The following is a 24305-nucleotide window of genomic DNA, read 5'->3' as shown; positions in this document are numbered from 1 at the left end:
AGGTATGGGATGAACATCTGCAAATGGATAAGTCGCCTTCAAGAGCTATGATGTCGTCCCTCACTCAGAAATTGCTTCGACTCGATCCAACGTTTATGAGGTTCGACTTCCATCTGTTTCTCCCTCTCCGAAGGTTCCACTCACGTCCTTTGTTTCCTTTGCTACCCCAAACAGTATTATGTATACTCACATGGGTTTTACACTCCCTCTCCTTTCTCAGGGGTGGCGCTTCGCTCAAGTCAACGTGGAACAGTTCATACATATTCAAGCCCTGTACACCTATCTGGAAAGTTTGCGGGCCATGAACGTCAACGCAGGTGCCAGCTCCGGATCCGTGCGCTCTACTCGCAACCCTCTCGACGATCTCTACTACATCGGCCGCGACGAGGATGCCATGGACATTCTTAAGCAACTGTTCGAAGGGTTCGACAGTCTGACGAGTAACCCAGGCATGGAAAGGCTAATCAACCAGCTGTTCGACCTCGACTTGTCTCCAACGGAGGGCTGCGTGATCTTCACGTACATCTCATGCCTCGTCGGGAACCCAACCAATATACCCTTCAAGATGCAGAGGAAGGACTTTCGGGACCTGGCAAACATAGTCCATCTAAAGGTCCGATTCTGGTATGAGAGATTTCGCGATTTTTTCGAAGTGGCGTGGAAAACGCAAGGGCTACCGTACTGGGACAAGAACAACAAGCTCCTGACGGCGTTCATGACGACTTTCGCAAGTGTTACCTCTATTGTCGATATTGATGGGGACAATGGAGAGGCTTCGATGCTCGTGCAAGGGTGGATCGAGAACGGGTTGTTTCAGGTGCTGGAGGTGGCGGTGGGTGCTCTGGTGTCTATCGAAAACACACGGATGCCTCCAGAAATGATGGGTAAGCCGTTACGATGGTTTCGATAACACCACGAGTGTTACTTTCACGTGAGTATACACTCATATAAATCCACATTATCTAGCGACCCTCGACTTCATCTTCGCAGCCCTGAGCCTAGCCGTCTACCAAAACAGAGTTTGGGCTCTCCCACTACTCACGCACTTCCTTCCTCGCCCTCGTCTTCTCCGCTCGCTCGTAGACTGGCATCTCAACCAAATGAATTATTGCCACCACTCACACGGCGAACCTATCATGCTCGGGGTCTGCACCAATCAAGCCACGGACTCTCACATTATGCACCGAATGTGGTTGATCATCTTGATGTTCTCGGGCCAGCGATTCGCGGAAGGGTTGTGCGGCCGGAGGGAGTGCAATAAGAAGGGTGAGATGTGGTGTACGGCTTGTTCGGCAGTGAGGTATTGCTGCACTGATTGCCAGAACGCGTGAGTTCTGCCTTTTGTTTCTCGAGAGTTCTCCACGCATTGGTTTGACTTACTGGCTTGTCCTTGACTGGATCTATAGAGACTGGAATGAACACAGAGAAGTATGTGGGCTTAGAGCTATTGTGGGCCACAAGGAGTTCGGCCTGTCCGATCTGTACGTGGACCCTGATGATCATTTATCATTCCTGGCTGCCACATCGGGTTGCGGAAGTGTACGGTTGATCTATCCTGGAAAAGCGACCTTCAAGCGTTCTTCCAAGGCCTGGGGCAGTTCGCAGTCGGGATAAGTGCAGATGGAGGGTCTCTGGGGGAGGCAACACTGAAATAAATAGGAAAAATCGAGGGTGCGAAGTGAGATGCGCTGAGGAGAACTGGAAAGTGTAATATACTTCTGCGTGGGCGTAGATTATTTGACAGAATCCCAAACTATTGCATTGTCGAACGCGTTTAATATGGGCTCCTCATCGGCAAGGTGTTTTCTGGACCAAAACGTGGGTCTGAGGCCCACTCCAGCGGAAAGTGAAATTGGCAATATCGACTGCTCTGGCAGTGCTGAGCATGGGAATCCCTCAGAATGGTCCATCCCCGAAACGTTCAACGCCTGACACCCGCCAATACACCTTCCACCCATCCCTCCACAAGTGCTCCCTGTTCCTTCCCCCCACATAGCATCCAAAGACCCAACCATGCCCATGCAAACCCAAAGCCATATGCACAGCCGACCATAACCTGCGGCCACGTATGATGTCCGAGCCAAACCCTGGATACTGCTATGAGACTGGCCCATGGGATGACAATGAGTGGCGGAAGGATGTGGGTGAGTTGGTGGACGGGTAAGGATGTGTGTACGGGGAGAAAGAGGCATGCGAGGGGGATGTAAGTGCCGTAGAAAGTGATTGTTGCAGAGTGCGTCGAGGGCATTCTATGTGCGGAAGTTCAGCGGATTACCGAAGCGGAAAATTTTGTGTAAATTGGCCAGGTCAAAAACATACCCGTAAGTTTTCTTCTTTTGTGTAGGATGCATCGGCCTAGGCTGGCGTAAAACTCGTTTAAGAACCTTCACGGTCAGCGAGCACGCGAGGGCGCCAGCACAGAAGTAAGCTACGCCTGCAGAGCGCGTATACAGAACTACGCAGGCCGAGAGTGCTGTGACGGTGAAATTGGTCTGTTTCCATCCGAATGTGTGCCATTTGGGTGCAATGTAGATTCAGGATGACCAGGACGGGAAAGCGGCGAATTCGAAGGATTGTGGACTGACGTGGTCTAAGAAACGAAGGGTGTAGTAGTAGAGTGAGCTGGGCTTAGGGATATCTGAGGGCATTATGACGCTTTTTGCTGGGTATTTAGACAGAGTATAAGTTATGAAGGGCCACAGACAGCTGTGGGTACGGTGATGGTACGGTGGAAAGACGTGCTCGCCACAATCAGAGCCCGACCGATCCCGGGGGTCTCCGATCCTTGTTCGCCACATTCATCCACATTCATCCACTGCTGACATTTTGCTCTTCTCCTCCTTAACATAGGCCTGATGTCCTCACGGTACGCACAATCGCACTGTTACATTAATTTGTGCATGCTGAACTGTTATGCTAGCATCGCTACACACGCCGATTCTTGGTACACCGGCAATGGAACCAAGCTCGACTCGGAGCTGAAAGGCTGGTTCAACGCAGTCAAACCATCAGCACAGGACAATTACCATCCACCCATCGCGAAGTGCAAAGCCATCATCGCACCGTCTGCATCTATATCTGCTTGATCTCAAGAATTGAGCATATTTGCTTATAGCAGCTCGCTCACAGACATGCTGGGTATTCGTATTCTGGTCCGGCCGCGGCTTGGGCGTATAAGAGCATCGATACTACCGGGATGTGAGTACTTTAATTACACTATATCGTAGTATGTGTCTCTGACTGTTTGCAATAGTAAACGTGTCTTTATTCTTGGACCATCACATCATGTATACCTCGACGGATGTGCTCTATCGGAATGCGAGACGTACCAGACGCCCATCGGGGACTTACCCCTTGATCTCGAAAGTGGGTGAGATCTCTTGTAGAGATTGTTATTCAACCCTCACTCACTTCCGTATCTTCATCAGCCATCGCAGAGCTAAGAAGTAGTGGAGAGTTTAGCGACATGGATCTTCAGACTGACGAGGACGAGCACAGCATCGAGATGCACCTACCCTACGTTCGGAAAGTCTTCGAAGGGTTCGTAATCTTGGGAGACACATCCTTCTCCTTCCATATACCCCGTTAATCATTCAACTTCCGAAAATTAGGATGGACATTAAGATCGTCCCAATACTCGTCGGGGCAATTGATAAAGAGAAAGAGGTTGCCTTCGGTCGGACTCTTGCTCCTTACCTCGCACGGGACGACACATTCTGCGTCGTCTCAAGCGACTTTTGTCATTGGTATGTTCGGACCTATTCTTCTTATTCGTCACATACTCATCTCATGCCGTTCATATAAACCAGGGGCACACGCTTCTCCTACACATTCTACTACCCCGAACGTCCTCCTACCGCCCTCGATCCTATCCGTCTCTCTCGCACATCCTCCCCACCCAACCTCCACAAGTTTCCCATCTACGAATCCATTTCCTCCCTCGACCGCGAAGCAATGGAACTCCTCACCCTGCCACCCTGCACTGCGCGTCAAGCGCACACATACTTCGCCGAATATCTCGCAAGGACGAAGAACACCATATGCGGGAGACATCCTATCGGAGTGTTGCTTGGAGCGCTGAGTGCGGTGGAAAAGGGAGAAGTAGAGGGCGTAGAGAAGAGGATGGCAAAGCTGCAATGGGTGAGGTATGAGCAGAGTAGTCAGTGTTTGACGGTGAAGGACTCGAGTGTGAGTTATGCGAGTGCGTATGTGGTGTTCTAAAGGACATAGAGTGCCGCCTGTCCGGCAAAGAACCAGCCCCGCCGACGTGTATCTAAGAAGTGCTTGTTGTATCATTCTGTGTACGAATTTACAGGGCGTAGTGTATCAAATGCGGAAATATACAATCATGTCTGTATATGTTACGATCTACAATCTACATCTATATCCGTGACCACCTATTCACCTCTCACATCCTCGCGACATGTTCGCCCTTCAACACCAGCCCCACCGGCTCATCCACCTCGTCCTCGGTCCCAGGGACGCCCTTATCACTCACCACCTCCCCATTCTCGATCTCAATATCCTCAAACCCCCAATCCCTCTGACACCCCTCCTTCAAATGATCTCCACCCCCAAGAAGCTTCGCCTCCCACCCCCCAACAATCTTCTCCGCTCCCTCCTTGCGCCGCACATGCGTGAGCGAACAACAAGCGATCCGTAACGGCATATTGCGATCACCAACGAGCTCCCTCGCCAGCGCGATCACAGTCGCCGCATGACTGCAGAGCAGAATCCTCTGGTGTCCTCCTGCACCCTTTCCCTCTGCAGCGGCAGCAGCGGGGAACCGGCGCTCGACCTCGGGAACCAACGCCTCGAGGAAGGCACCGGACCGATCGTGCACGTCCTTCACGTTCTCGCCTTTGCGGGTCGGGTAGTATATCGAGGACCAGGCCGTGGGGTCGATTTGGGGGAAGTATTGTTGGAGGGAGGAGGCGGAGGCGGGGCGGGGGTGTAGGCCTGTGTTTGGGAGGACGGGGGAGTACCATTCGGAGAGACCTGATATGTGGGGGAGGAAGGGAGAGATTCGTCAAGAGTATGGGTATTAGGCTGTTTCGAACGGGTGGAAGGAGGAGCTTAAGCAGAAGTATATGTACGCACCATGTTCGACGTAGATAGGAACTCCGAGGGCGACACTCAGAGGGTTAGCCGTCTGTAAACACCGGTCTATATAGTCGTTCCCTCAGTCGCAGCATCGACGTGGATATAGACGAAGGTACGTACAATAAGGCGACGAGAAGATCGCAGTCGGTCTTTGGTCCTCAGGTAACGAGAGGAAATACTCTGCGACCTCCTTCGCCTGAGTCTAAGCAATGAAACCATAAAACGTTGTATCCCAAATCAGCCGTTCGAACCCACCGTACTTGATATCACCGCGACGCAAAAAAAAAAAAGAGAGAGAACCGAGAACCGAAACAGGAACGTACCTCTCCGAACGCAGCTAGCGGTGGATCCCTAGGTAATCCTGGTGCGGTGGCAATATTAATGTCAATCCATCCAGAACATGGTCATAGTACCACAAAGAGTCCAATACTCCAGATCAGCTCGATGTTCTTCGTATATCTGTATGAAAGACGTACCCGTCACGCTCTTCCTAACCCACCGGAGAACCAAAGGTCAGTCAACGCGCGTTACTTGCTATCATTCCACCACTCGACGGCCTGGGCAAGAGCATAACTGATGGAGCACATGTACTCACCATTCAGTAGTCACCCTACCCGAGGAACAAACATCATATCACAGTCAGAACGATTTCATAGGGCCCCAATCATCGGTGAAGAAAAGAGCTGTTGCTGACCAGTTCAACCTAAACCCTACGATCCCCAAGCCCCAAGCCCCAGAGTCGCAAACACAAGAATGACAATGACGAGATACATGAGCACGGTGTCCTCATCCGATCCTTTCCCATTACTTCGGGACGTAGAAGACTCAGACTGACCGTGCCTCAAGATATAGATCGTGTCGATCATCGTGTTCGTGTTCTGAGTCGTAGTGGTGGTTCAACGTCGTCAAAGGAAGGACTCCGAGTCGCTGGTATATCTATCCCTGTGATGGAGGTCGAAAACGTGCTGGTGCAAGTGCTTGCTGCATTTTCTAACACGTCGCACAGGGACTCTTTATGTACAACGAGGCTGCTCGATTCAGACTCAGGGGCCACTCACTTCAGCGCCACCCTCCCTCTTCAAAGCTTCATCGCGGGTGGCACCTGGAAACATGCACACGGATTTGAGATCTGCAAAAATAAACAGTGTGGGCCGAAGAATAAAGAGCAAAGAGCAACGAATCCGTCCTCAATAATCCTCGGTCTCGGTCTCGGTGGACGCTTCACCATTCACGCTCAACAATTTTGAAAGAATATCAGACGGGTACAGCATAGAGCACCATATCATACCATACCATACCATATCATATACGTCCCAGCAATCTTCAAATTTCGATGCAACCGTTCGTTCGTCGGCCAGTTCATACACATACACACACCCATGCATGCGAACAACTTCTGCACTGAGCACTGAGCACTATTCACTATTCTGGATCGCATGCGCACCCAGACACACATATGTCGTGATAGACAAACAAACAGATAGAACAGGTAGACGCACAGAAAGATAGACAGACGGACGGACAGACAGACAGAGGTGGAGAGAAACAGAAGCGAAACAGAGGTAGGGAGGGAGGGAGGAGCAGGTAGGCAGCAGGAAGAGAGGGGCAAGAATACGGAAGGAGGGAGACTATGAACAAATAGACGAACGTACGTCGGACGCGGTAATGGGACTACATTCGACTAATACACACACAGAACGCGCAGCAGACACACACAGGACACACAGAACGGACACCAAAAAAGTGTAAAAAAGCACCCCGTTTTTGGAAACTGCTTCTTCATCATCATCATCTTCATCTTCTTCAACGACGAACGACTACTTGCATATACGCCTATGCGTTATAACGTATATTGGCATGGCCTCGTAAGCGCCTACGACAAGGACGGGAACGCCGTCTCGTCGTCGACGTTGACGGCAGCCGCAGCCGGGGCACCGTTCTGGCGCGCACCACGTCCACCACCGCGGGGCCCACCACGGCCACGAGCGCCCCTCTCTCCGCCCCTTCCTCCGCCCCTGTCGCCTCCGCGTCCACGGCCGCCACGGCTGGGACGCTCGAAGCGGGCGTCGATCTCGATGAAGACCTTCTCCTCCTTCTTAGCACGAGGCTTGGGGGCGCTCTTGCTCTGTTACCGGGGCGAAATGAGTGACGCGCGCAAAAAAAAAAAGAAACGGGACGAGAAAGTAGCAACGTACCTTCCCGACGAAGTAAGCGTCCTCCTCCTCGTTCTTCTTCTGGACGGCAAGGGTGTCCTTCCAGGAATCATCTCCCTCATTCGCCTCCCTAAGCTGCAACTTCTCCTCAGCCTCCGCTTTCTCCTTCTGCTGAGCGAGGTACTGCTCGTACGTGAGCGTGTTGTCCTCCTCCTCGACTTCCCTCTCGCGGGGCTTACGGCCTTCTTCGGCCGGCTTCTCGCCCTCAGCGGGAGCGACGGCGGCGGCTCCATCGGCGGGCGTGGTGGTGGTGGCCCAGGGATCGTCGGCGGCGGCGGTAGCATCGGTAGCGGTAACGCCCCACTCGTTGGACGCATCCTTCTCTTCAGCAACTGCATCGGTCGCACCGGCGGTCTCGGCGTTCAATTCGGCCTTGCCTTCTTCGGCGCCCCAGCCTTGGTTGACGCGCTTCTCGGTGTCACTGGTTGATAGCGAGAGAGGTGAGGGAGAATTGGATTAGATTGTTAGAGAGAGAAAAGGGAAAAAGGGGACGTACACCTTTCCAGAGGCGCTATGCCTATCCTGACGACCACCACCGCGGCCTCCACGACCACGGTCACCACGATCACCACCACGGCCCCTACCCCTACCACGTCCACGGCCTTCGCCATCGACTACATCACGGTTCGATCCATAGTGAGAACGAGGGATCGAACGAGGCTGCACCAGATGCAGATGGGAGTGGACTTACATCTCCTGCCCTCGGTAGCGGGCGCATCGTCGCCTGCAGGAGGGGCATCGCCACCTTCCCTGGGTTTACCGCCGCGACGGTAGTATCCTCCACCCCTGGAGGCGGGTCCACCTCTTGGCTTTGAGCCGCCACGGTTGTTGGCGGCGGGGGTTGTCGTCTCGGCGGCTGGGGTGGCCTTGGAGGGAGCGGGGGTGGCGGAGGGAGAGGAGGATTCCTCTGTGGGTGTTTTGAAAGATGAGGCGATGCATGGGTGATGGGAGTGAGGATCGAAGGAGATGGGAGAAGAGGAGTCAGTAAGAGAAAGTCTCGGAGCCGGGGTGGGTATAAAAGGCGATGATTGGGGCGATGGGATGGAGTCGACGCTCCATCGTCGCTACGTGCATCGAAGAGCAGAATAACGGGGAACCATATATGGACAATGATATGGGATGATATGGACGATGATGATGATGAGGTCGAGGATGTACAAGTACGCACCGTCGAGAAGGGCGAAAGGGTTTTTAGTGGCCACCGACATCGTTGACGGGGCCCTTTTGAAGATCAGTCAGTCGAAATAAAGGGATGGAGGGGAGCGTTGACGGGTCCGTAGGGAATGCGCGGCGCCTTGCGTCGAGTTTTTTGGGGTTTGGGCCTGGGTTAAGGATTCACTTCGACGCCGTCGAGCAAAAACACGGGCGGTCGGTTCCCCCACTCGCCGCTGTTGGGGTCCTGTCTGCGCCCGGGGTCCCGTCCTCAGCCACTCCTGTACAGTTCCCTTCCCGCGCTCCTATATAAGGAAGACTCGCGCGTTCCGTGCGGTTTTTCTTTAACGCAAAACCCACAGGTGAGCCTCACTGTTCCTTTCAACTTTCTGCTCATTGTTCACGACCGTTCTCTTATAGCCCCAAAAAGCATCTCGACGAGGATTCGCCCGCCTTTTCGGAGGACTGGCGTGGATCGAGGACCTTGAGACCGTCAAAGTGGGCTGGAGAACGAGAAACGGCCCTGGCTCTGTTGGGGCCGCGCGAGCGATGGGACTTGGGTGCGGCGTGCTCTTGCCTTTAGGGATGGGACATACTCTGTCCTAGCGGTTCTTTGTTTCGTCCTTCGTGGCGGCCGTATGAGTTTCGTCGCAATGTCTCGTTGCAGATTTTTTCTCATTTGTGTTTTCTTTTGTGTTGTTGTATTTTGTGTCATGAATATGATGGATGATGGCACTCGGATATAAAATTGTGTGCCACCCTATGTCTTCCAACCGTCCCAATCAATTCCGCCACATGAAATGATGTCCTTGTCGAAAGATCGTCCAGTGTGTGGGTATACAGTGCAGGTGCGACGGAGTGCAAGGATGGTATGTAGAACGATCCAATTCCGTCCCCCAAGAGGCCAACAAAGCAGAAACTCACCTGGTTGTCAGATTTGAAATGCCCAAGGATGACGGAACACGGAGGGAGAGACGCCGATCAGCTGACGGGCTGACGAGGATGTGTGCAAGCATGAATCGTGGAGGGCTTGGGTATACCGGACGGATTGGGGGATACGACCGAGTGGTTTGAATGGATTGTGTGAAGGGATCATTGAGCTGGAGAGAATAAATGTTGTGGCCGTGGAGGACGAGAATGAGAGAGCTGTGCGCCGGTGGGGAGACGCGCGGGCAGGCACCGCAATCACGCGTCTCTTCCGGGCCTCGCTGCCTCTGCCAGTCCCAGCCTTGCCTTGATCCACGACAGCGACGACGACGGAAGAGCCGGGAAACACGCCTCGACGCCGCCGTGAACGACGCGCAGACCGGGTGCCACGATGGCCTCACGCCGGCTTGCCATCTCCTCTCTCCTCTGCTCCGACGATGGCCCGCCCTCCGCTGCGAACGACCGTTCTCCTCGTCCTCGACATCCGCAACCGCCAGACGCCCCGCCAGGCATCCTCCCGCTCTCGCTGCAGCCGCCTTACGCACGGCACACGCCGTCGCCCGAGCGAGCAGAGTACGGCCACGCCGGCCACGACTCGTTCTATCCGACGACTGACCCTCGCTACGCTCCCGAACGACAGGCACGTCCCTCCAACTCTATTTCCTTCCCATCAATTCCCTTATTTTATTCTCCCTCGCAGACGCCCTTGGCCTACCCGACGCCCTCGCCACTCCCCTTCCCGCTCTCCTCGCCCTCCACGACTTACTTTTCCCACATGCAGCCACCGCCGTCCTCCTACTCGCCTCCGCGCTATTCAAACCCCAACCCTCCTCCGCACCACCATCACACTCTCCACCCGATAGCCACCTCTGGCTTCCCCACCTCCCTCCTCAACCCAACCACGCCGTCCCCCTCCCTTTCATCCGGGCTAGGTGGCCTCGACGCCCTCGTCGCCGTCGCCACCGAAGAGCGCAGACGTCTGAACAGCCATGGCCAGCCCACTTCCATCTCCACACTCACCTCCGCGTACTCGCCCCCCGACCGCGATCGCAGGTTCAGGACGAGCGCGAGTCGAAGCCCGGAGGTGCAGTATAAGGCTTTTGAGTTCGAGCATCATCACCCTCCTCCTCCGCACCACGTTGGCCATCCTCCCGTCCTCAGTACACACCAGCCGTTCCCCCATCATCCGCAGCCGTCGTCGGCTCTCTCTCCTGCCTCATACCATCATCACCACAACCACCAGCAACCATACCCGTCCGACTATCTTGCCCCGTCCTCTTCCTCCTCACAACCACCATTCCCTACGATGTCATTAGTCGACCCCTCACTCCGAAGGATAGCTCTTCCGCCGAGCCCGCCCCCCGCGTCCGCACAAGCCCAGATCCACCACCAACACTCACCTTCGGAGGCTCTGAGGGGTGTCGTCAGTCTCGACGCGTACGCGGAGCGCGAACGCGAGAGGCCACATAAGCGGAGACGGAGGTCGGATGAACACGAGCACGAGCACGCGCACGAGTATGAGTATGAGTATGAGTATTCGGATCGGGATATGGATATGGATAGGAGTAGGGAGAGAGAGAGAGAACGACGCGTTTCTGGAGGTTCGAGTGAAGGAAGGCGGGACGTGCAGGTCGATGCTGGGGCGCACGGGTCATTATTGATGCTTCACCATCACCAGCATAGGACGGCGTCGTTGTCGCCTACCGCTTTCTCGCAGAAGAGGTCGCTTCCGGACGATGGGCTTGGTCTTGGATATGGAGGACAGGTCACGCCTGCCGAATGGGAGCGCTCGGGCTCGAGGACGCAGAGGTTGAAGGTGACGGACCTGCTCCAGCGAGAGGAGGAGATGTCCCAGGTTGAACTTTCGTATCACCGCGCGCACACAAATCCACACGCGCACGGCCAAGAATCATCTGACTCATTCGCCGTTCCCATCCCGACTTCATCGACTCAACGACATGGTCACCACAGATCACAATCCGAAATGATGTTCAAAGAAACCCAACCGGTTCCAGTTCCAGCACGGGAGCGCAAAATCTCAAGCGAGAGCAACGACGTCAAGCCCCCCCAGCCACCGCCGCCGCCGTCAAAATCGAAATCGAAATCAAAGTCGAAAACGAACGTTGCGGCTGGGTCGTCGAGGGCTGGTAAAGCGAAAGATAAAGATAAAGATAAAGATAAAGATAAAGATAAAGACATGAAGGACGGGTCGGAGAAGGGCACCATCAAGAAACCGACGTCTGGTGAAAAACACAGGTCTAAACCACGGTCTCGAGAATCCGTCAAGCATGAACTACAATTTCCTCCGCCTCCGCCCCCTCCCCTTCCCCCGCCACAACCACAAACACAAACACGGACACAGCCGACGAAACCGACGAAACCGAAACCGAAACACAAACAAGAGCACGTATCGAAATCGCAAGAACAGGAACAGGAAGACGACGCGCATGAGTGGTTCTTGGAACATTATGCGGATGCGGATGCGGACGAGCCTGTGCCGTCGGTGGGGGGTGCAGCCAGACCGACGCTTTCGCCTTCGCCTGTGGAAGTTGGGAGGTCGATTGGCCCTGGGGTGAGTGGGAGGGACGTGGCGGGTGTTGGTGGGCGTGAGGTGAAGGCTGAGATGGAGATGGAGGCGGAAGAAGCGCTGGAGAGGGAGTTGGAGGAGGCGGCTGGGGTGGTTGTGCAGGAAGCTGGCAGTGGTGAAAGGGAGAGAGAGGATGTGAGGATGGATGTGGATTTGGATGTGGATGTGGATCGTGAGATCGCTAGGGAGTTGGATTTGGCGGTGGAGGAGAGTCGGAGCCAGAGTTTGGCGAGTAGGTCGCCTGTGCACGGATATGGATATGGAGCGGGCGAGGGCAGGACGGAGAGGGAGAAAGAAAGAGGGGGAGGGGTGAAGGCGAATGTGAAGGTGAAGGTGAAGGTGGGTGGTGGTGCTGGGAGAGGGAGCAGCCATGGACATGGTCAAGTCGCGAAGATGGACGTGGATGTGGACGACGAGCTGTTGAGTCTTGTTGGGGACCACGATCACGACCACGACCATTCGCAGGCAGTATCGTCGTCGATGGCACCAACTTCGAGTCACGGGATGAACGCGTCCGTGTCTGCGCCTTTGTTGACGACACCGGCACCAAAACGCGCGCCTCCGACGATGACGGTCGCGTCTTCTTCTTCTTCCTCTTCCTCTTTCTCACCCAACTCCCATCCCAACTCCATTTCAAATTTCAATTTCAATTCCAACCCCAACTCGAATTACGCGTCGTCTGTCTTCGACGGTTCTTCCACCACGATCAAACGCGAAAACCTCATCGGTCCAGGACAGCCCTCGTCTATTCCTCTTCCTACATTCAATCCCGCTCCCGCCAGCTCGTCTTCACATCCTTCACACTCCCCACATCCACAAATGCCGCCCTCGACATCGACCTCGACCCCAGCATCTTCATACACAACAACAACAACAGGACCAACAACAACAACAGGCCCAACAGACCCATCATCTTTCCTGCCCCACTCTCATCCGGCACCTCCACGATCCGTGGCCGCCCTCGCGCTCGCCCTCGCCGGTCCTGGTACCGGTGGCGTGGTGAAGAGCGAGAGAGAGTCGATGCCTCCGCCTGCGATTCGGCCGTCTGGACGGGATGTGGACGGTTCGGGTGCGGGTTCGGGTGTGGGCGGGATGGCAATGGGTGAGGAAAAGGAGAAGGAGAGGGAGAGGGTGGTGGTTGTGGGGAGTGCGACGGCGGGGTCGAGGAAGAAAGTGAGTTTTTCTTTCTTTTCTAGTTGAGTTGAGGCGCTCGAGCTCGTGTTTTTTTTTTTTTTACGGTTGTCACGTTTTTGGAACGGGTGGAATGTCAATTATTGGATATTGGATGTTGATATTGACGTTTGCGTTTGCGTTTGCGTTACAGGCAGGACCGAAACCGAAAGCTAAACAGCCAGCGCAGCCCAAATCGGCCAAATCCTCTAAGGCCGGAACGCCCTCATCAACCTTTCCAGACTCTCATCCACACACCAGCACGAACATGTCCGCATCCGTCTCTGCTCCGGCTCACCTCACTCCTTCTGGTTCTGGTTCTGCCTCTGGCTCTTCGCTCTCCGTGTCCGTACCCAAACCGAAACCGAGGGCGAAAGCGTCCGGAGGGAAGAAAACGGGCTCGAAATCGAATTCGCCGTTCGCTACTCCTGCGCCTAGTACAAGTACCACTACGGGGAAGAAATCAGGGGCGGGGAGGTCGAGGTCGACGAGCGTCGTTCCTACGGATGAGCATGGGAGGGGTGCGAGTGTTGGTGTGACCGCAGGTGCGGAGGCAGAAGAGGAGGAGGAAGAGAAGTTGTATTGTGTGTGTAAGACGACGTATGATGATGAGAAGGTGATGATTGCTTGTGATAGGTGGGTTTTCCTTTTTTGCTTGCTCTTGTTCTTGTCCTTGTTCTTGTTTTTTTCTGGGGGGGTCGAGGGGGTCGAAGCTGTGGTACGCACGCGTGAATTCGCTTTGACCCCCCGTACGTACGGAGGATGACGAGTGTCCTTGTTCTATTCGATTTCTTCTCGTCTCGTCTTTGTCTTATCATACGAACTGCCGACTGACTTTGATCTCTTTCGGTGGCGTTGGCGTTCTCGGCGTGTGTTCGGTGACGGGTGGCTCACAGGTGCGACGAGTGGTATCATACGCAGTGTGTCGGGATGCCGGATCTGGAGGTCGATCTCGTGGACCAGTTTATATGTCCGCCTTGCGTCGAGAGTACGTCTTTTCTCCTTACTCCATTCCCCTTCCCCTCTCCTTCCGTTTCCTCCTTCGTCCCTTTACCACCCGGCTCCCCCATCATGTCCCCAAATGCTCGTACCCCCATATCCCATATACTCACGATACCCCGTCTACCCACAGAGAACCCACACCTCACACTCCAAACGACCTACAAACCCCGCTGCCACTTCGGCCTCACGTCAAAAGACCCGGATTCGCCTTCGTCGTGCCATAAGCCAGCCCGGGGCGCGCTATCGAAGTACTGCTCGGACGAGTGCGGGATTAAGTGCATGCAGATGAGGATACAGAAGTGGGCGGCTTCGGGCGTGGGCGGTGGTGCTGGTGCTGGTGCTGGTGGGGGGAAGGACAAGAACGGTGCGACGGCGACGGCGACGGGGAGGAAGGAGTTGGAGAGGCTTTGGGAGAGTGTGAAGGGGGTGGAGAGGAGGGAGGGGGTCGTTGTTGAGATTGTTGGTCCTGGTTCTGGTCCTAGTGGTGTTAAAGAGGAGAAGATGGACGTGGACGAACCACATTCAAGCAATCTCGTGAATGGGACGAATCCCCCTTACATTCCCAACGGTCATCTCTCCTCATCCTCTACAACCGCCACTCCCGCTTCTGCTTCTCAACCCACCAAACCCCAACCGAAATGGAACCCAAAAGCGAAATCGGACCGCGAGCTCGCCCGGCTCCATCCCCTGCTCGACAAGATCCTCCTCCAGCGCGAACAGCTCACGAAACGGATGGACGTCGTCGGATGGCGGGAACGGTTGACGGAGCAGGCCGTGCAGCGCTCCGAAGCAGCGGGGTTCGACGAGTGTGGGTGGGATCAGAGGATGTGTCTTGATGATGAGGAGGTGAAGGAGTATGGGGCGGGGGTGTTGGAGAGTTATGAGGAGGAGGGGCAGAGGGAGGGGGGTGAGGGTGCGACTGGGAATGGGAATGGGACGCCGAGAGAGGGGGAGGGAGGGGAGGAAGGAGGTGTGGTTTATGGGGAGTGGTGGTGTCGGGGGAAGAAGAAGTGTGACCGACATGCGGGGTATGTCTCTTTCTCATTCCCCTTCTCGTTTCACTTTATAGTGCTAACTTCGGTTATAGATGGCAAAAGCTCCGGATGGCAGAAGTCCAGTTCGAAAAGGAGATGATGGAGCAGGCCGTCGTCAAGCTCACTACCCGCGAACGCGAACTCCGAAAGCGGATAGAGGATATACTCGATCCTGCAGCCGCTGCTCGGACACGACTCGCTGCTGCTTCCGCCGCCGCCACCGCCAATACTTCTGTGTCAGCCACAGCTCCCTCAGCCTCGACTTACACTCCCCTCGACGGGACGCTCAAGGATGCCTCGGCCCACAGTAACAATATTCATAATGCGGTCAATGGCTCCGGGGCGAATGTAAATGCTGCTAGTGGGCAGAAGGCGCGCGGGGATGGTGTTAATGGGAACGGGAAGGGTAGTAAGAAAAGGAAACCGAATGGGGAGGGGACGAAGAAGGGGAAGAAGAGGAAGGCGGGGGAATAGATAGTTTAGCCTCATCTCGTTTACCTAGTATATTTCTCACTCCATAAGGCTTCCGCGACTGTAGCATTCACGAACGCACGCAATAGGAAGTACGAACTCTCTACACATCATTATTGCTATGCTGTTTTCTCCTTCCTCTTTTCCTCTTTCCAGTTTTCTACCTACACATCGTCATGCTTTTCGAGTCAGGTCTAATCACGATTTTATGTTTTTCTTTTTGGTTGTGTGATAATTGTCAGATCTGTATATGTCTGAGTCGGACTGTCGTGTCGATGCATTGTAGCTACATATTCGTTATCGTCATTGTGCTGAAGCTGATGATTTCGATGGATGGGTCGTCTGCTTTGGACAAGCTTTGGAGGAGCCAAACTGGCAATTGCTAAGCACAAACGCCACATCAATTTGATATCCAGCCCCTGTGGCGCATCATCGTGTTCACTAAACACAACAGAACGTTCAACGTTCACTGCCACAGTGTGCGCCGTGCCAAGTTCTCCATCGCGTATGTGTCTCGGGCCGGCAGACATGGCTTACTTGCGCGCTGAGACAAAGCCCGAAACATTGTTCAACCTCGGTACGTCAGGGTATGTTTCGCCCGCTAGACCCACTGAGGGGAAAATACAAAACTACCCTCTGCACCCAAGTCAGAGCATCCAACCTTGCATTACCACCAGACTACCTCGGTCGCATTATACAATAGACAGCCATCGAAAGCATCGACCCTTCTCGTTCCGCTCATCATGCCTTCTCCCGATGGCCGCAGCCTCACCAACAACTCCCCATTCACTACCCCTGATTATACGTCTCCCACAGCCCCCCACGACCGCCGATTCTCTGCCATCCCTCCTATGGACTTGCCCTCTAGGCCTCACAGCGCCGTCACGGTCACCCGTGGCCCAAGCTACAATCGCCCTTCATCAACCCGCGTCGGGGTCTCGAGCAACCTAAATCCGAACGCAAGCCCTAGGTGTCCTTCCACACAACACACCGAGTTCCACTCTCCTCTTTCTCAGACTCGGCCTCGTTCTGCTTCGACTCCCCGTGCAGGCATGCACCCCGACCCACACCAGCCGCGTTCGAATACCGAACGTCGTTCGTCGTTCGGTGAACATGTCGCTGGTCCGGCAGGGATCCTTCGGTCCCCGCAAGTCGATGCCTTCGTTGCACAACATGCTCACCGTCCCAAACGTCAATCGATGCCCGAGAACCGTGATGTAGGGCTCGCGCTGCCTGCTTCCAACAGCCACCCGAACCAGCACGAGGAAAGGTTTGGATCCATGCCGCAGACGAGAGCGGAAAGGCATCAGACGCCCGAGGCAGCGGACTATTCTTTTTCTGCACCTCATCTCGCGGTCCCGGTTCAGGACCATCTCGACGTCAGACGTTATTCGGCCCCGGAGACCGCTTCAGACCATAACAACCATGACATAGAGCCTCGTCAGTCGAATTCGATGCCAGAGAACAGGGCAAACGAGAGAACAGAACTCAACCGGGATAGACTCCGTGGTCGGATGGAGATCCAGAACGGACCTTGGACGGACCCTCTTCCCCCGCTCATTCCCAAAATCTCGTACCAGTTCTTGCTCCTCCGCTTGAAAGGGCTTCTCGTCCCGCAGAACGCGGTCTTCAGAGAGATACTAGAGCCCACGGATGTGAGGGAGATTTCGCAGTGGGATGACCATGAGCGGGTGAAGAGGGATAAGGAGCATTCGGAGGTGAGGCAGAAGGTGATGGCTGGTCAGGATTTGACGTACTATTATGTGGAGGGGATCAAGCCACCGAAGAGTAAGTCGCTCGTTAGCCAATTCATCTGAGTCGAATCGATGATTTACCTTATGGTTTGTTATGGTGAAAGTGTTCGGCCAGGTCCTTGCGAGGTATACAATCTCGGCGTTCACGCCTATCATCATCAATGGGTACCGCCACGACATCCCTGTCCCTCTATTTCTCTGCGTCAACTTCTTGTTCCGAACGGGTATGTCCATTGTCCTACGTACTCTGCCTAGACGAAGATTTCTGACTGGTCTGGACTTCGGTAAGGCATTCCTCCTCCCAAACAGCGCGATACAGAGAACAAAAGCGAGCGCGCGACACAACTGCAGAATACCATGGACACTCATCCAACTTACGGCCGTGGCATTGACCTCCGCCACGAGTCCGCCGCCGACATCTGGAGCATTCTCGCCGACTACCTCACCAACTTCCCCGAAGCGTTAATCAACCGTCGGTTGGTCAACGCCATCATGGACTGGTGTGTGCAGCCAAGTGTCGACCGCGACTTCAAGCGACTTCAGCGCGAAGAAGACGAGGAGATGTCGCGGCTGGAGGATCTCGATTCGCTCGGGAATAAACCCATCCCTCCACCGACTCGCCGTGCGATGGCGGAGAGGGTGAGAGGTTACGTGAAGGAAGACCACGAGCTCGAGGCGGGTCAGATCGCAATGGTCCAAACGATCCTCCGGATGATGCCTGCAAATCACCTCTCGATCCTCATCTACCTCTGCTCCTTCTTCTCGCAGGTGCCTCTCTTCCGCGACTGTGGGATGACCTACGACGAAGTCAGCCGGCTCTTCGCACCATCTCTGTTCAAAGGGAGTTACACCACTGGGCGTCACGTCATGACCTGGCTCATCAAACGGTGGCCTAGGATTGCAGATGGGTTATTGGGAGATAGGGACGAGCTCTGCGCGAAGGACAACGTGTTGCAGGATCTGGTGCCCAGAGCGATCAGAAAGATGCTGAACAATTCGGAGCTGATGTACCATCATCATGGGCTCCCGACGTTCTGTACCGACGATGTGAAGGAACTGTACACGTTGGGGAAGACGGGGCCAAGGGCGTTCAGGGGGCAACGGGGGCAGGCGCTTGCTCAGGATTCGGACGGTAGTGACGAAGACGACGTTGTCGAGGAAGAGGTGCAGGACGACGATGAGGCAGAGTGGATTGCTATGTGAGAGAAGATGACAGTTGGTCGGTGGTGTTTCGAGGTTGTTATTGAGATGTTTCTGCACAATGTTATACCCTTGCATTGGATTCATGACAGACGCTATAGATCCAAAAACGTCGGTGATAAGACGAGGACAGATGGATCCTTGTTATCGGGTATCCGGTGAAGTGAAGACGCACCTTACACAGTCTTCAGCGCCTTCTTCCCTGCTAGTATCTTCCATAGTTCACCGAGTACCTTCTCGTGCCATACATGAATAGAATCGAGGCAGTGAATTATATACCTCGAAGGCCGAATTTGTCCAGCGCTAAGTTATACAGTCAAAAACGCCACACGCCAGAGAGCGCAGAAAAATGCAGGTACAACACAACAAAACGTGAAGAGGACGAGAACTGAAAGTCGCAAATCAATAACCGTCGCCCTCTCCCCCTTCTCTACAGAAACCTTGCTGTTCATGCAAGATTTGGGCCTTCGCATCGTCGCGCTGCTTCTTGGCCGCAATATCCTGCTTATGAAATGGTTCAAGTTCCTGGTAATCCGCCCTGCGCAACGGAATCTCGTCTTCTTCATCTAGGTCCTGCGTAGACAAACATACCCAACGTGTTTAGTACAAGTACGGAGAGAGACAAGAGAGACGCACAATTTCGCCTAGAAGTACGACGTTCTCTCCACGGATGAGATATAGGCCGACATACTTGTCTGCGTAATGATTCTTAGAATATATTCGCTCTATCGTCTCCTCCAACACCAAGTTCGCTACATGAACAATCAGTGGCATCAGGACCAGCAGACGTGAAACACCAGTGATCTTTAAACGCACCAAACTGGTCATACGACCGTAGCACACCGTGTAGTTTCTTCCCATCTCGTAAGATAACGAGCATTTTTCCTAAGTTCCGATAAAATGGGACCAACAGGGGTGGGTACGGTCATGGCAAGGAGGCGTGCATGGACGGAAATATGGATGGGTGGTCATGGGGGTGTGAAAACGGTTGGTGGACAGGGGACGCAGACAAACGTACTGTCCACACAATCTACTAGCGAGCCAGACGTTGTGAATGGGATGAGAGAGTCCATGGCACCTCTCTCAGCGGGTGTAGGGTCAATTGCGATCGTTCACGGTGGTCGTAGGTCAGTGGCAGCTCATCCTCGCAGGGCCGGCATCTTCATGTGAGGCCGCTGGAAAAAGCCATGTTGCCTCTTAGAGGACACAAAGTTAAGCTGATATGGCCGAGTCGTTAAGGCGAGTGATTTGAACTCTCAATTATCACTTGGGCATTGCCCGCGTAGGTTCAAATCCTGCTGTCAGCGTCCAGACGACGCATTCGTCTTTTCTTTGCCGTGTTTGGCAGCTTTTTTACCACCGGTTTCAAGGACAACGTTCATTCGAGGCATACCCACCACAAAGCTCCAGCCGCAATAGGCGGAACTGATGGTTACATGGATGCACACCAGTGTTGGCCTATCTATTCCTGCCTAATCGTTCTGATACTGCGGTCTGCGAGCGTTCAGCCCATATGCCCACGCAATCGAACAACCAAGCTCAAAACAATGGCATCACCTCTCCTGAACAACCAAAGCACCCTTCCCGTCTCTCCTGACCCCACCTTTATCTACACTCGCACAATACTCGCTCCAAAGCTCCTCGACTGTCATACCGCTACCAGTGACCTCCCCGAACATTTTCTCATCGTACTTCTTGTCGTTCATGAACTCGTTCAGAGTGGGGACGACGTGGGAGCCAAAGCGATCCTCAAGCCAGGCGAGAAAATAGGCAGTTGTGTCGTAGCCTGCGTCCCATTGTGGGCCTGATCGAGGTTGCCAGTGAGGAGGGGAGAGGGAGGCGTGAAGGCGTACCCAGTCTACAACGCACGGAATACCCGTCATTATTGGAACAGCCAAGTGCATAAACGTGACAGCCAATGCCGGACGCAATGACCTCAAGCTCGATAGTTATAGTAAACGCACCTGCGATTCCCTCAACGAATCCACCTGGACACGACCCCTTTGCGTTGTACTGGAAACAATGGACGACTTCGTGCGTTAAGACGCCGTAGATTTCATGCCGCGCGCGGGAGGTGTTGTTGACGATGTGTTGGCAGGAGAGATGGATCTGTTTGTGCGTATGTGTCCCGGTGGTATAGGCTACCCCTTCCATGGGTCGAAGAACGAGATGAATTTCTTGGACGCTGTGGAACGGGTAGAGAATATCGCCATTCGTCAAATGAGTTCAGTTGCTATCAGCCGAAGGAAAGGTATAGATAGTGCGTTGAAAGACCTCGTCTTTCACATAGAGGATGGGTGGCGATAGAACATCTAAGTCTTCGATTCCTTGCACAACAGCATACAACATAAACACACGCACTCACTTCTTTGGCGCTACTTCAACGGTCCCATAGAGCCACTGGAACACAGACGTGCAAGCATCGACCATGACCTTATGCGGGTCTACGCTTTGTAGAAAGAGCTTGACACCAGGATGGGAGAGGTCCTCGATCCGAAGGCTGAACTTCGGTATGGGCCACTGTGGGCGAGGGGGGGTCGGCGGCGGAGGCATGCGCATATGAGGAGGAAATCGGTAAGCTCAAATGATGACAGCCTGATATGATCCAGGTATGCTACAACTGGTTGGAAATGTCGAGGGATACTGCCGGCAGTATGGGAGTCTTATAGTGTCTTAAAGCACCTCGAGCAGAGAGAACGCAGGCGGTACGTGGTGGCAAGATGACACGAAGAGTCGACCTGCAACGCAGTAGTATGTAGAGAACCATGGTGAGAAGCTTGAAAGGGGCTGATCGCGATTCGCCGAGTCCATAATAAAGAAAGGCACGCGAATCCCCACGGCTTGTTCAACTTATTAAAATCCCCACTGGGCGGCGCAGGAACGAAGTACGGCGAAGTTCGTTTAACGCGCCTCAACCTGGCTCGACTGACATTATGCGAAGAAATGATGCTGGTATCTCCTCCAAATCAATAAGCACGAAAACAGTAGCGATACATGGATCAACTCGTCATACATCCCCATCATGAAGCCCGCACCGGATGATATCGTCAGTACACATAAGTGTTCTCACTCCTTCCTTCCACAAAACTCCTATCGTCACCCGTCTCTAGTATGCAAACCGGAAATCTAAACGTCTGTTCCCTTCGTCCTTCGTATTCTCGAGGTAGTCTGCTTGCTCCTAGAGTAATGTCGAAGAAACCAGTCAGAGATATGTACGGTAAAGGAGCACAGCATATAACGAACCTCTGCTGTCATGGAAGCCCAGATAGCGTCTCTTCTCCGGTTGATGCCCCGGTAGAAGAAGAAGGTGAAGGCGTAGAAGCAGATGTTGAACACTGTAGGCGTCAAGATGAGAAGGAGCAAGAATCAAGCATGGCAGAGAGGGTACGGACCACAGACGATGATCAATGCGAGGTTTCCATGTTTGTCTGTACGAAGTCAATCGGTCAGTAGCTGCTACCTGAGAGACGAGAGTCGAAGACTACATACATAGAGGTTTGTCGTTGGCTCGATAGATATTGGACTATGAATTGAACGTATTTAGCACGAAATCCAGTTTGGGAGAAAGGGGAGTATAACTCACATAGACGATAGAACCAGCTTGCACCATCATATTATAGGCTGATGCTGATACTGTCCTTGTCCTCACGCTATACGAATTCCTCGACACCCAAGCCACTTGTACCGGATGCACATATGGATATCCAACCGCAAGGAATACGACAGCGTAGTAGACCCAATTTGACGTCTTGGACGTGAAGCTTTCCAGTGCGATGAGTAGGGGTAATTGCCAGAATTGCAAGAATACGGTGGGGATGACACGGCTGTTGATTTTTTCGCTGACGTAGGCGGCAGTGACGAGTCCGATGACACCGAGGACGCTGGCAGGGATAGTGAGGAGGTTGGTTTGGATGGTCGTGAAGCCGAGGTTTTTGAGGGTGAGGGTCATGTATTGTTGGGGAGGACCGGTAGGGACTATCGATGACGAAGACGAAGCGCAACTCAGTTAGGCGAAAACAGAATATGATGTATTAGATAAAGCTCACTGAAGAACGTCAATCCAAGGAGATACAGAGGCCATAATTGCCAGTCGCTCAGGGCTACAAAGATCATTTTGGGGGACAGTCCTTGACGATTGTGCATATCCGACTTGGTAGGATCATCTCGCAGAACCCTGACGTAACATTATAAGGAAACGTCGCAATAGCGAAAGACTGAGAACTCAACGCACCTATTGACTACAATGATCTCTTCCCTGTTCGTTCAAATATATCAGCATGAATAGAAAGAATTCGCTTGCGTAATGATACATACCGCTCAGTAAACCAACCGTTGGGTCTATACCACGCTTTGGTCTGAGTTGGACCGGGAGGCATCATGAAGAACGAGACCAGGCCGACGAGGAAAGTGATAAGCCCTTCGATCAAGAATAGGTACCTCCACCCAGATCTCCCACCCACACCGCGCAATTGCAAGATGCCGGCAGCCATGAAGGCGCCTACGATCTCGGCAAGGTAGTTGGACACCCAGAAGAAGGCAAGACGAATGGGAACTGAAATCACATTGTCAGCGACGCTGGTCAGGAGGCAGGAGCAAATGCAGTGACTTACGTTCCCTCTTGGTGTAAAAGTAGGAGAGGTACAAGACAACGTCAGGAATGAATCCACCTTGGAGGAATCCTAGAAGAACTCTGATTGCACTATGAGCTTGCGAAAGTGGTGATGGTAAGCCGAAATGCCTACCTCGTAGCGAAGAAAGAGGCCTTTCCAGTGATCCAAAATTGACTGAAGGAGACAATACTCCACAAGACCATCTAGCAGACAAATTAGCACATAGAAAACTAAGCCAGGGCTGCCGTCCCACCTGTGAAGGAATCCAAACATCTGGACCAATCCTTTTGGAGACCAATTGCGACGGGAGTTCTGCGCTGCAGATGGGGTTAGACGCGTGATACATAAAGTCATTGGAGATGCAAATCACCAGAAAAATCCAAGTCGGAACAACATGAAGCCCAGATTGTAGTCGTTGGTGGTCATGCCCAAGTCTCCCAGGAGGTTGTCGCTGTTGGCTTGCGAGATATTGGACCGGTCCAAGTCCAAGGAGGCAAACATAAGGAACGCCCAAACCATGATTCTCCAATCGATTTTCCGGACAAGAGCCTGGAAAAATAGGCAAAGACCTCAATCAGAGATAGAAAACACGAGAGAAGTAACTCACCTTCTCCTCACGCCAGGTCCATCGAGCTAAAGGATCGAAGCGGTGGGCATTCTCATATTGTGGCGGAGGACGATAGACCTCCAGAGTCAATGGATCATCGAAGACCGAAGGCTGCGTAGCAATCGCATCGAGCGGACGATTATTGATGGTTTGGAACAACCTGTCTGATCCGTCGTCTAATGGCTCTCCGAGAGGCGGAATGTCCTTGACGGACGGAGCACGAAGGCTTGCCTTCTCCTTGTCATCGACGCTACCGGCTGTAGAGGGCGCAAGTGGCAAAGACGGCAGAATAGTCGTCATGACGGAGAATCCTCAGCGAAGGAGAGAACCAGGGACAGCAAGAGGGTCGTAAAGATCAAGAAGCTGTCGCGCATTTTTATACAAGCAAAGAAGAGAAGATAAGAAAACTGAGTGAGGGAAATGAGGAATTGCGCTTTCTAGGTCCCAATTGCGCGATGAGAAGGAACCGCCGCAC

At 53.6% G+C, this 24305-nt stretch overlaps 7 protein-coding genes and 1 non-coding gene across 8 annotated transcripts; 3 read left to right on the top strand and 5 right to left on the bottom strand.

Moving 5' to 3' along the window:
* Positions 1–228: 228 nt before the first annotated feature.
* STEHIDRAFT_143805 (uncharacterized protein) lies at positions 229–2648 on the bottom strand (the record flags this gene model as incomplete). The annotated part of the gene is made up of 4 exons (XM_007298799.1): positions 229–1311; positions 1381–2249; positions 2320–2492; positions 2586–2648. 3 exons carry the CDS (start codon positions 2646–2648, stop codon positions 1922–1924), a joined length of 564 nt encoding a protein of 187 aa, XP_007298861.1. The 3' UTR covers positions 229–1311; positions 1381–1921.
* Positions 2649–2835: 187 nt separating this feature from the next.
* Positions 2836–5972, top strand: STEHIDRAFT_117454 (UPF0103-domain-containing protein). Its single transcript, XM_007298798.1, has 13 exons — positions 2836–2866; positions 2921–3064; positions 3130–3198; positions 3254–3366; positions 3429–3540; positions 3612–3746; positions 3810–4998; positions 5101–5166; positions 5224–5305; positions 5427–5464; positions 5580–5593; positions 5699–5713; positions 5798–5972. Exons 1-7 carry the CDS (start codon positions 2856–2858, stop codon positions 4219–4221), a joined length of 996 nt encoding a protein of 331 aa, XP_007298860.1. The 5' UTR covers positions 2836–2855; the 3' UTR covers positions 4222–4998; positions 5101–5166; positions 5224–5305; positions 5427–5464; positions 5580–5593; positions 5699–5713; positions 5798–5972.
* Positions 5973–6506: 534 nt separating this feature from the next.
* On the bottom strand, positions 6507–8659 carry STEHIDRAFT_164715 (uncharacterized protein). The gene is made up of 5 exons (XM_007298797.1): positions 8485–8659; positions 8008–8223; positions 7813–7930; positions 7299–7737; positions 6507–7228 (listed from the first exon to the last, which is right to left on the bottom strand). Exons 1-5 carry the CDS (start codon positions 8522–8524, stop codon positions 6977–6979), a joined length of 1065 nt encoding a protein of 354 aa, XP_007298859.1. The 5' UTR covers positions 8525–8659; the 3' UTR covers positions 6507–6976.
* A 5423-nt stretch (positions 8660–14082) lies between these two features.
* STEHIDRAFT_127255 (uncharacterized protein) lies at positions 14083–15662 on the top strand (the record flags this gene model as incomplete). Its single annotated transcript, XM_007298796.1, has 3 exons — positions 14083–14140; positions 14285–15182; positions 15242–15662. The coding sequence occupies 3 exons, from the start codon at positions 14083–14085 to the stop codon at positions 15660–15662; spliced, it is 1377 nt and encodes a 458-aa protein (XP_007298858.1).
* Positions 15663–18498: 2836 nt separating this feature from the next.
* On the bottom strand, positions 18499–19726 carry STEHIDRAFT_71198 (Sm-like ribonucleoprotein). Its single transcript, XM_007298104.1, has 5 exons — positions 19632–19726; positions 19430–19498; positions 19250–19365; positions 18789–19186; positions 18499–18708 (listed from the first exon to the last, which is right to left on the bottom strand). The coding sequence occupies exons 1-4, from the start codon at positions 19684–19686 to the stop codon at positions 19016–19018; spliced, it is 411 nt and encodes a 136-aa protein (XP_007298166.1). The 5' UTR covers positions 19687–19726; the 3' UTR covers positions 18499–18708; positions 18789–19015.
* A 103-nt stretch (positions 19727–19829) lies between these two features.
* Positions 19830–19920, top strand: STEHIDRAFT_t9. The gene has a single exon. It is a non-coding gene; the product is annotated as a tRNA-Ser (tRNA).
* Positions 19921–19968: 48 nt separating this feature from the next.
* STEHIDRAFT_71194 (plant basic secretory protein) lies at positions 19969–21166 on the bottom strand (the record flags this gene model as incomplete). The annotated part of the gene is made up of 3 exons (XM_007298103.1): positions 19969–20471; positions 20578–20798; positions 20979–21166. The coding sequence occupies 3 exons, from the start codon at positions 21164–21166 to the stop codon at positions 20167–20169; spliced, it is 714 nt and encodes a 237-aa protein (XP_007298165.1). The 3' UTR covers positions 19969–20166.
* Positions 21167–21719: 553 nt separating this feature from the next.
* Positions 21720–24130, bottom strand: STEHIDRAFT_136320 (MFS general substrate transporter; the record flags this gene model as incomplete). Its single annotated transcript, XM_007298795.1, has 13 exons — positions 21720–21791; positions 21857–21948; positions 22006–22041; positions 22103–22136; positions 22197–22588; positions 22660–22787; positions 22845–22868; positions 22928–23165; positions 23224–23312; positions 23356–23426; positions 23477–23540; positions 23594–23772; positions 23831–24130. 13 exons carry the CDS (start codon positions 24128–24130, stop codon positions 21720–21722), a joined length of 1719 nt encoding a protein of 572 aa, XP_007298857.1.
* Between the last annotated feature and the right edge of the window lie 175 nt (positions 24131–24305).

This window comes from Stereum hirsutum, assembly GCF_000264905.1.
Source record: "Stereum hirsutum FP-91666 SS1 unplaced genomic scaffold STEHIscaffold_1, whole genome shotgun sequence".
In the NCBI taxonomy this organism is placed as follows: Eukaryota; Fungi; Basidiomycota; class Agaricomycetes; order Russulales; family Stereaceae; genus Stereum; species Stereum hirsutum.
The sequence above is the reverse complement of the archived record's forward strand: the minus strand, read 5'-3'. Positions and strand labels throughout refer to the sequence as shown.